The sequence below is a fragment of the Gouania willdenowi genome, chromosome 13 (assembly GCF_900634775.1).
Source record: "Gouania willdenowi chromosome 13, fGouWil2.1, whole genome shotgun sequence".
In the NCBI taxonomy this organism is placed as follows: Eukaryota; Metazoa; Chordata; class Actinopteri; order Blenniiformes; family Gobiesocidae; genus Gouania; species Gouania willdenowi.
In genome coordinates this window covers 22,223,747-22,234,858 of record NC_041056.1, presented here as the reverse complement: position 1 = coordinate 22,234,858, position 11,112 = coordinate 22,223,747, and the positions used below count along the sequence as shown (strand labels likewise).

General features: G+C 38.6%; 1 protein-coding gene across 1 annotated transcript in view; it reads right to left on the bottom strand.

Moving 5' to 3' along the window:
- Window positions 1–258: 258 nt before the first annotated feature.
- pid1 (phosphotyrosine interaction domain containing 1) overlaps window positions 259–11,112 on the bottom strand; it is a 36,546-nt gene continuing 25,692 nt past the window's right edge. The window contains exon 3 of the mRNA XM_028465750.1: window positions 259–2,553. Coding sequence (XP_028321551.1) covers window positions 2,059–2,553 — 495 coding nt within the window. The 3' untranslated portion in view covers window positions 259–2,058. The remainder of the gene's footprint in view (window positions 2,554–11,112) is intronic.

Below are 11,112 nucleotides of genomic sequence, written 5' to 3'. Positions count from 1 at the left end.
AGCCAACAGGGCAGCCATGTTTTACATCTGTCCTGGCACCTTGTCAGGACTTCATCTGTTTAGCCATTCTGTTTGTTCTGAAACTGAGCATGCCTTGTGTTTATACTCCCACACAGAGCCGCAGCCCAGAATCCATTAGGTTCAAACCCTGCTGACTTTAAAGGATAAAACCTTCTTTGAGCTTGGATCCCAATGACTGTTGGGTGAATGCATGATGTGGGTTGGAAGGAACGGGAGGACAAACTACGGCATCACACATTGTCTTGGTAAATACTTTATATGCAATCTTTTTTTGATCTTTGCAAACACTGTATAGAAAACACGGTAACATTTTTAAAAAACATTTAAAGCACATCTGAGCTTTCAGACAGACATGGCACAGTAATCTACAGGGTTATAAACACTCTCCTTTCTATGGCCTTTCTGTTTACACCACTCCCAACCACATACAGTCTCCAAACACACAGTCACTCACATCCACCAGTCTCACTTATTATTCACAGTACCTTTTATAGCATTGTTTTTGTACAGTATGGTGATCTTAGCTTTTTTTTTTTTTAATTAGATTTATTAGCTATCAACATTGAAGCTGTAATATTTTGGATGGTGATACATGTTGTATTTACATGAGCTTATTGAGTAGGCTTCAAATACAATGTTGTGTAGGAATGTGTACCATCTGTAGACCTGTGTATGTGTTGATCAGGGACACATATTCACAGATTTCTATTCCTGGACAATGGGCCCCACAGAGAGGCAGGACAGAGAACCAACTCTGAGCTTCGATAGCGCCCTCAGAGTGGTCTGTGATAGCATGAAGAGATTACATGGAAGGCTGAAGTGACTGGAGGAGCTGTGAGGTTCGCACAGGATGTTGGGCACATACATTCAGCAGAGGCCAGAAGGTATGAACTGTCATCTCAAATGGTTTCTAAACCCTCTGGCACATTCACACTCGTGTGTTTATTTCATACAAGACCAAAGTAAGAAAACATGGCAAGTAATCAATGTACCATGTGTGATTTCAAAATGTGCCCTTCAACATTGACAATGGAAGCCCCTGGCTTAAAGAGAAGTCCATCTTATTGGTCTCACACACACAGACACACACACACACACAAAACATACGTAAGTTGATCACTCCAACACGGGTAGAACAGTAAACTAACGGGAGAGAAAAGTGAGGCACGTGATCTACAGGCCTAATACAACCTGAATTTTGATACAGTTAAACACAGAAGTCAGACGATTGTGGATGATTGGGTTGCCTCAGACAGGCCCAGGCTTTCAGCCCAGTGAGAACTTCAAAGAACTTTACAGCACCTTCATTCTCCTCAGTACCATAATGTACTCATCATTAAGTCCCCTTTCAAAGTGACACAGAGGTATCAGCTCTGACATCCAAAAGCCTACCAGCAGCACTCAGCAGGTAATTTTTTGGGTCAGACGAAGGTACCGTAGACAAGTTGGTGCTTGAAGGCTTAGCTTTACAGTCACATCCTTATTAGCTTACACAAAAGTCAAAGGCATTGTAATAGAACTCTGCTCTATTAAACTTTAAGGGAATGTATGTTCTCTTTCAATCTAATGGAATTTAGATCGGGACCTGAAAGGGTCACAGATGTGTTTCTGAAAGGTCCCCCTTTGCAAACGTTGCAAAAGGTCACAATAAGCTCAAATTATTAGAGAACTGAAGGTATTTTAGAGAAATAATAGCACCTCTCTTGGGTGCATGAGGGACAGATGATGAAGATGGAAGTGCTGACTATAAATCTTGAGCGCAAATACAGAAGTGCTTTAAAATCCCCAAGTGGGCCCTCTTAAATAAACTGACAGCACTTTGCTATCCTTGTGTGCATCTGTTTGCAGTTTGATCTCTCTAAGGTACTTAGAAGCTACTTCATTATCCTTGGTGTGTTGGTCACAGGCTCAATGGATTTTGTCCTGAATTGAATACAGACGGAGATCCTGGGGCAAAATGATGGGGAGTTTCATCCATCCTTCCAGTCACCCCTCGGTTTGTCAGGATGGAGATTAGGAATTTAGGCATTTCTAAGTTCAACCGTCTTCTGGGGTCAAGTCCTCAGGCGTGGATGAGTCTTCGGTAAAGTCGTCTGTGGACCCACTCTTGTGGATGCGGCCGTCGCTTCGCATGCTGTGGAAAGTTTTGCGAAAAGCCTCCATCATTGAATGTGCCAACTTCTTGGCCTCCAGCTTGCTTTCGCACTCCACGGCGTGGCAGTCCATCTGGAAGGACAGGTCGTCGTTGATCTCCCGATAGATCCAGGCAAATACGTTGGGTCTGATGCTGTGGTCGGCTGTGCAGTAGGCGATTCGTGCCACCTGGTAGGTGTCCATGGTTACTGAGGCTTCACCACGTCCATCCAGGTGGTGAAGACGCACCTGAAAGGGCCGGATTTCCAGCAGGGAGCTGCCAGCAGGGCAGGGAGCCTGCTGCTGGGCACGATGGTCCACCAAACCCACCACCGCTGACTCCGTGCATCCAGACAGAAAGTGAGTCCCAGAGATGGTTACTTTTCCCAGGTAAGTCACCTGCAACAAAACAAACACAAACAAGTGCAAAGCTTTATTTAGAAGCTGCTGAGGGGTTCTGATTTGTAAAAGTAAAATAAAAACTTTAAAACGTGATATATGACAAAGAGTAGAAAAAAACAGTAAAATGATTACAGATGATAAAGTTTGGTTTGATTCTTCTTTTCCATCTTTTGAAAGCTTTAATACTTTTTCTTTTTATCAAATAAATCCATAGTGTATGACTCATAGTCAATAAATTAAATGTCATTTGCTTGAAAATTGGTTTTTACTTCCACTGTAAACATTCTTTCATTGATATTTTTGGAAAAGTTTCCCGCATTGCATTGTGGGATGTGGAGTTTTTTTTTTTTTTTAACTAGATTCTTATAGAGATTTATTGCATTTCTTAACCAGACAAGTAGGACTTGACACCATTTTTGCTCTAGTTTGTTGCCAGTATTTCACATGGTATCACCTCACCCTGCGAGACATTCCATTTCGCATGTAAAAACATATTTTTGCATCCATCTACGGAGCTACACAATGTGCGAAACTTCTCCCAAAATTTCAATGAACGGAGTATTTACGGTAGAGATGAAAAACATTTGAGCAAATTATCTTCACTTTATTGATCTATGAGGCAGACAATATGGATTTATCTGATAAAATAAATGTCTCCAGCTAGCTTTAACTTAAGACAGAGTTGATGTTGAAATAAACAATCAAAATTGATATATTTTTAGTGATGAAATATAAATACTCATCAAATATAACAAATATGTGAAAAATATGAATGTTTGAATAGAAGTAAAACAATCATTTTTCAAAAGTAATTAGTTGATTGATTAGCCGACCTGTCGATAAGGAAATATCAGTGTAACCTAGTTGGCCACATCTCTAATTTACACCCACATGGAGTGAGCGAGATATTCTCAGAAAAGCCAGTGTCGGTAATGAGAGGTTCCCATGAGTGTGATGCTGATAACGTCCAGCTTGTGCACATTCCCTGGGAATAAATAATTCTGTGGAGTTGTGGCTACAGTGTGGAACGTAGAATACCATAGTAATGATGACACTGCATACCAGGAATGGGACAGACTGAGGAGATGGAGAAGGATAAGAAGGAAGTGAGAGCTGATTGTGAACAAAGCTGGATTTTCTTTGGGAGTAAGGCCAACATTTAAGAGTGGTCCAGCAATAATGGCTGACTTGTGCACTTCTCTGCATGCTGTTTTTTTTACGGTTTTATCAAAATATACAGAGGGAGAGCCTGCAATGAGTCAAACACAGAGATTCTACTCCTGTCCATGTTTATTCAGGGGGAGGGAAAGTTCTGAGCTGCTTTTATTGCAACTTGGTGACATGAGGCACACATCTGACACATGCCTGCAGAAAACCGTTAAATAACAAATACGGTACTAACCAAGTGATATGTAGTATTTTTAGTCTTTTAAAAACCTAACTAAATAAATGACCCACATTCCGTTGTTTATTAAACCAGACCGGAATATAATTATAGTAGGTCTGAGCCTCTGGCTGTGAAATCTTTATCTCTATTTCTAATCTAATTAGGAATTGATGGAACCTATTAGCATTAGCATAAAAACATTGGACAGGCGCTTAATGATCAGGGGATAGGGCGTTTATTCATAATAGTAATCACATTTATGTTGCACCGTAAAGAATACCCTCCACAGACATGATGAAAGTAAGCTGCATCTATATCCACAGTCGCCCAGTGGCATTATGAGCGTGATAGCCAAACTAAAAAACAGCCTAGTCTCTTTTAATTCACGTGATGATAATGTGAACTGATGAAGTTCCACCAAGTAACAACAGACGTTAAAAACATCTGCATCATTGACTTATTTTCCACGATTCTTTCATTCTTAACATTTCTTGTTTGCATTTCTTCCTGACCGGATGAAGCCTCAATGACTCCTTTCAACTTATGAGCCTCATGTGTTCTCTCGTTCAAAGAATCACCATTCAAACTAGTTATTAACTAGTTTTTGTAAAGCAAGTAGAAATCATCCATAGCTCACATATCATGATTAACTAGTGATAGACAGGGTCAAACTCCTGTAGTATATTTTTGTAAAAATGGTTTGAAATAACTTTACAAAAGTTGTCAGGAATATGAGGAAAGTTTAAAACGTTAATGGTTTAACAGGATTATCTCAGCATTAATGACACAAAATGTTTTAAAAGAAAATAGTTCAGAGTGAGACAGGTGGCGTTAAGGGGTCTAATAAAATACATTGAAGACAAAGACAATTACTAGAATAGGGTCAAAGAAGCTTAGACCAATATCCGCCTCTGTCCATCAACAACAAGCTCTTCTACACTATGGTACTATGTTGGAAGCAACAACACATATTTCTTGTGTGTAAAGCTGCCTGTTTCTCATGAAAAGTGACCAAAAGGAGAGGCAAACAGCTTTTGCACTGATCCCTAATGTAGACAAGGACCACGGGTCTGCAGATCACCAACCACCACGAGAACATTCTGCTTCCAAAGACGACTCTGTCACTCATCGAGCCAACTATTCCAAAAGCTATGCCAAGATATTTTGACTGTCCACAGTGCGACGCCTGTATGTTGAAAAGGAGGGAAGACGTCTCTCTGTGCCTGTGTGTACTTTAGCAACACATACAGATGTTTAAGCTCATTAAAGTTATGCAAGTCGTCTCATAATTAGGACTGAAATCCATTAACAGTTTTAAGCACCACTAGAATCAAATATTAGTACATTGCCTTCTTTCTTATTAAGATCACATCTACCTCACATTTCTAACTTGAAGGTATAGAGCCAAAGCTATGCTGTGGATGAAAAGATGAATTATGAAAATAATTGGAGTCAAACTAGTAATTGCTTTATTGTCTTCACCAAGGAGGTACTGCATTAATTTCACCGCCGTTTATTAAGTTGTTTGTTTGTTAGCAAAAGTAATTAACAGTACTTCTTGACAAAATTTTTGCCACAAACAGACTTTACACCAGTGGTTCCCAAACTTTTCACAGTCTTGTACCCCTTCAGACATTTAATCTGAAGCCATGTACCCCCTACCGCTGCACACTTAAAAAAACATAATAATGTAATGTAGTGTTTTTTAACCCTGGGGTCGCCTGGGATTGAAAAGGGTTCCCTTGAAATGTCTAATAATTTATAATATAAAAAAAACCCACTAAAAATGTATCTTTAAAATGTTTTAATTATTTTACTTTTTCAAATATAACACCACGCACAAAACAATCTTAAACAACTGTATTCTAAACTTTCACTTTCTTAAATATAAGTCTAGTTCAAATAAAATTCAGTATAAAAATATCTGAGCTGGCACATCTTGTTACTTTGTGCACAAACATGATTTGTGCACAAAGCTAATTCTAGCAAGAAAAAAAAAAAGACTTTGGAAATGCCAAAAATGTGTCATATTAATATGGGGTCATGAGCCACAAAAGCCAAAAAAGTTGGGGACCACCGATGTAATTTCACATACAATGTAGCCCTACAGTGAAATGTGACTCCTAATTGTACCTATCATGTTGAGGAACACAATATAATACAGTCTTACATCGGCTAATGTGTAATTTGTGGCAATGCATGGAGGCTCCTGACTGTTGGTCAATTTATATTCTAGTTTCCAAATGTTTATGTTTTATTTATGTACCACCTTTGACAATTTACGTACCCCACTTTGGGAACCTAGGCCGTATGCTATGGAGGATTCTGGAGGGAATCCAAATCCATATCCTAATTCTGGATCATTCTCACAAATCAAAAAATCTCTTATCATTGGCGAAATTTCAAAAATTCATATTTCTGTTCGCAATTGACCGATCTTTATTATATTTAACTCGATTATGTTGAGTTTCATTCTAACTGCAGATTTTATTGATGTTTTTCCAAAGAAAGGGTATATCTTATTGTATCATCATTATTATTAGCCTGTAAAGTGTGAATGAATGATCAGGATCACTGATCTGGATAACTGAAAATATCTGGCAAAGAGGATATTTAGGACTAGGCGTTTAAATGTAAATAATCTGCTTCATTCAGTTGGACAATCCAGTACAAGAAAAAGTAGGCAAGTTTAAATATAGAGTGAAAGCGAAGTCAAGAGTTTGAGGTGAAAGTGTCACCAGACTAAGCAAATATGACAGTTTGTTCCAATGACCAATTCAAACATTCAGCCGAGGAGAAGAGAGCTGCAATGCACTGGAAGATGAAAAACAGATAGAAAAATGTAAAAACACTGTGAGGCTCTGTTCATAAAACTTGAATCCTCCTGTGAAACTCTGGACATGCAGAGTCCATTTACACGGGGGCTAAAAAATATGGTCGGTTTGTGAATTTGACATCCAGTTAAGGAAACGTTTGTGCGTTTGTTGCAAATATATCAATGTGAATCCTAATGTCGGGAGAGGTGGAAAAAGTACAAACTGAATTGACAAAGACTTGTGTAAAAACACTTTGTGTTAAAGGGGACATATCATGCAAAATCCACTTTTTTAGCCCTTAAATGCATTTTGTTGTATATTTAGAGTGTTTAGAAGTACAGAAAAGTTTAAATTAGTCTCTTCAGGTGCTCCATTGATATCTTTATATTCTGTTTTGGTCATATTTTTCAATCTGTTTCGATTTTTCTATTCTCTATTACAATTTTTGAACAATAACGTCACAGTATTTGCAGCGGAACTGCCAAATTAGGACATCGACTCCAGGCCCAACACTTCGAACAAACTGCCATTTTTATTTCTCGCTTTTATTTTGTAGTCCAAGCTCAAGGATGCCGAAGTTACGAGAGGAGAAATCAAAATGTTTGGTTGTTGGATGTAGGAACCCACACGCTTCATTACACCGTCTCTCAGCATCAGAACCTTTTCAAAGTGCCTGGTTGAGTTTTATTTTTTATGGAAATGTACCCACATCTGTGGGTAAGGTAATTTTTGTGTGCGCGAAGCACTTCAAGGATGACTGCTTCTGCAACCTCCGCCAGTATAAAGAAGGATTTGCCGAAAGACTTTGTCTGATTGAGGGTTCAATTCCTTCTATCTTTGGAGACGACGAACAGAGCACTTCAGTAAGCTGTAAATAACGCTAAAAAGTGTGATGATAAGACGTCCCTGTCATTGTTTTGTTAGCATTAGCAGTTGCACCGTCTTCATATGTTAGCGCTGTGTGCTCGTTTTAGATCCTTGATGATATGGCCTACGTGATTTAATTTAAGTCTAAAGTTTTCATTAGTCATTTCATTTTGCCGTTTTTGTCTCCAAAAAGACTATTAAAATGCATTTCGTTACGTTAGCTTGGTGCTAGCGTTAGCTCGGTGCTCGCGTTAGCTAACTTGTTAGGGTTCTGCAGGTTCATCATCTTCATTTTCATCTCGCTCCGCTGGGTCCGACTCTGGCTCGAACATGTAAGGCTGGATGGACAAGTCTTCTGTTGTTGACATTTTGTAAATAACGTGTGAATAAACATTTTCTGCACCACTAGACAATTGTATCTCTTCTATCACACTACAAAAATTGCTGAACAGGATGGAGTTGAACCGAGTGTCACCTCTGCAACCTGGAGAGGGGGCGGGGTCTGGAGTGTCTCATTTGCATTTAAAGAGACCGCACCAAAACGAGTTGCTCTCAGAAGCACATCAGAAAAGGGGTAGAAAAGGGGCCTGTGGAGCAATAATAATGAGGAATTCAGACCCAAGCTTTGCAGTTCCGCTTTATATAGACCACAACTGTATGATTTATATGTAAAAAGGAAGGATTTAAAACCATGATATGTCTAGTTTAAAGTAGTACAGTGCAGTACTAGTACAGTGTCGGTCAGAAGTATGTATTCATATAGTGGGAGCTTAAAGCTGCAATCCGGAGTTTCTGAGAAACATCTCGATGTCCCGCCCTAAAAAGCCTCACTTCCTCCCACTGCCTTTCCCAATCTACCAGAAGCCATGCCTCTACTTTTCTGCACGTGCATCGCGGAACATAAGGTCGCATCAGGTTGCATTGATATATGTCTATGGGTCAGGTAAGAGCCAAAATTATATTTACCTGTTTGCTGTTGTGACACACAGCCTTGTTTCCGTGCACAGTTCCACATTCACTTTGATTGACAGTCTCAAAAACAGGAAGTCGAAGCCTATTGGCCGGGCACAGTCGGCAATCGTTTTCATTTGTATAGGGGTCTATAGGACGGAGGAGGGACTTATATACATGAATGTATATGAATGACCACCGGCAGTAGACCACAGTAAAAGACTAGGTATTTTTTCGCATTTCAAAAGAATCATACATAAACATAGATTTCTCAGAAACTCCGGATATCAGCTTTAGGTAGAGTTGTCAATTATGGGCAAATGAGTATGTGTTTGAAGGATGGAGAAATAAAGTTTCGCCAATGTTTGCTGGACTAAGCAAATGGATATCCCCTGTCCTTAGACCCTCCTTCGGCAAGAAAAAAAACTAAAATAAAAGACCATCCAAAGTGCACATTAGGTTATAAACACGTGGTGAAAATATCAGCGTTTATAATGGCGTGTTTGCGGAGAAATGGGCATGTTTCGCTGTTTGTTTTGAGCACAGGCACTGCCATTGCCCACCAATAACTTTCGGGAACAATTTGAGTCTATTTCGAACTTTTGTTGTCGTAACTCTCTCTCTAAACGGCTCTGTGTGCGTGCGTCATGTACATCCAAGGTGCACATTAGGTTATAAACACGTGGTGAAAATATCAGCATTTAAAATGCTGTGTTCGCAAAGAAATGTGCATGTTTACACAGACTTTGCGGGCATGTGTTCACAGTACAGAGCCAGATATCCGAATGCCCCTCCCCCTCTTATGTCCGGTCTAACCCACGTTCAAAATAAAATTAAGATCAAAGTTTTGCAACACCAAATAAGTCCAAAATAATGGATGCACACACTCGGCCAAAGATATCCGCTCCACACACACCTACACTCACAGACATTCCTTGTACTATTAGTACTGTGTATAAATAGATGAAAATTTAAAGAATATACATTTAAAAAATATAGGCAAGTATGGAAATAAAAAATTATTTTCAACATAAATTACTTCTCCTGTCTGAAAAAATATCAAATAAAATCAAATATTGCAGGTTTTCCCAAGTTGATTGAATGTCATACTCCTTTCATTGAAAAACCTTTAACTTTTATTTTACGTTTAAGTAAACCCCTCACACGTGGCTTTTAAGGTTGATGTCAATGAAGTTAGTGTTGACGTTCGTACTTTGTGTACGTGTTGGTATGAATAAGAAACACTCGCCCTGACTCATCTAATAATCTTTATAGCTGCCTGAGAGGAGACATGACTCAGGTTGGAGTCACTTATGAGAAATTTGCTGCTTTTTTATTTCAGAGCCAAAGCACAGACACAAGCCAATATCACATCTGCCTCAAGTGGTTGTCTGGTGTGAGCTTAAGCTATTTACATATCAGATTGAATAAATCTATCAATTAATCTAGAGCATACATGCATTGATCCATGACCAGAACACATCTGCTGTTGTCCAGTAGCATGCTCACCACCAGTTCTGTCAATGCAGGAACGTCAACAACAAATTCCTTTATTCTTTGTTTCAACTTTCTGTGCCTTTCCCTTCTTCGTCACTTTTTCCACTCTCCCTCTTTAACCAATTTGCACATTAACACTGAATGTTCTTGTTGTTTTTGCCTGTTCAAGACACCTGTTTATCAATAGATAACTTTTAATGTTATCGGATTGAAATACAGTATGTGTATCAGTTTAGCTGAAATAAAAACAAGCCAAGAGACTTCGAAAAGGAAAGAAATGCAGAAAATCTAAACAGTAAAAAACAAAGAATGGATGACGAATTTTGAGGGAAGAACTAGATAAAAATAAGTTATAAGACTTGAATCACAGGAATGCTGATGCAAAACACATACTGTACATATCCATTAGTCATAGAGAAGCCAAATACAACGAAAGACTATAAATGTTTGTAAATCCAACAGAAAGAGGAGGAGCATGGCTAAACTTTTTCATGTGTGCAGAGACATGTGGTCACTATTAGTCTAGTTTTATTGTCCTCTTCTGTTCGTTCACTCTGCATAACTAACAGAGGCTAATGTTTGACTGTAAATACCTGTATGGTAAACAAACTACATTTTTATCTCAGATATTTTATCCAGACCAACCAAAGTTTAGATTTTACAGTATCTCGGATTAGATAAAGATAAGTAAAATAAAACAAATGCACAAATCTGTGGTATTTACATTACAGAATTCAAGGTAACAGAGAATTGAAATTATGTGCACGTCCAATTACATCTGTGCAAATGTTCTTCCATTTTCACTGAATGTAGATGTTGGTTAAAGGTGCAGACGTACTGCTGTATATGCTTGATTTCCTAATGGTTCACAAACTTTGGGGCCTGAAGAGGTGTAGGGTAGTTGCTCCAATACAATACAATTGTCTTTAAATGATGACAGAAAAAGGAGCTAAATTACTTGAATAAACTGACAGGAAGTTGTGTGTGTATATATATATTATAGTTTTGTTTTTTTTTAAATTTTTCAATAACAGCCCA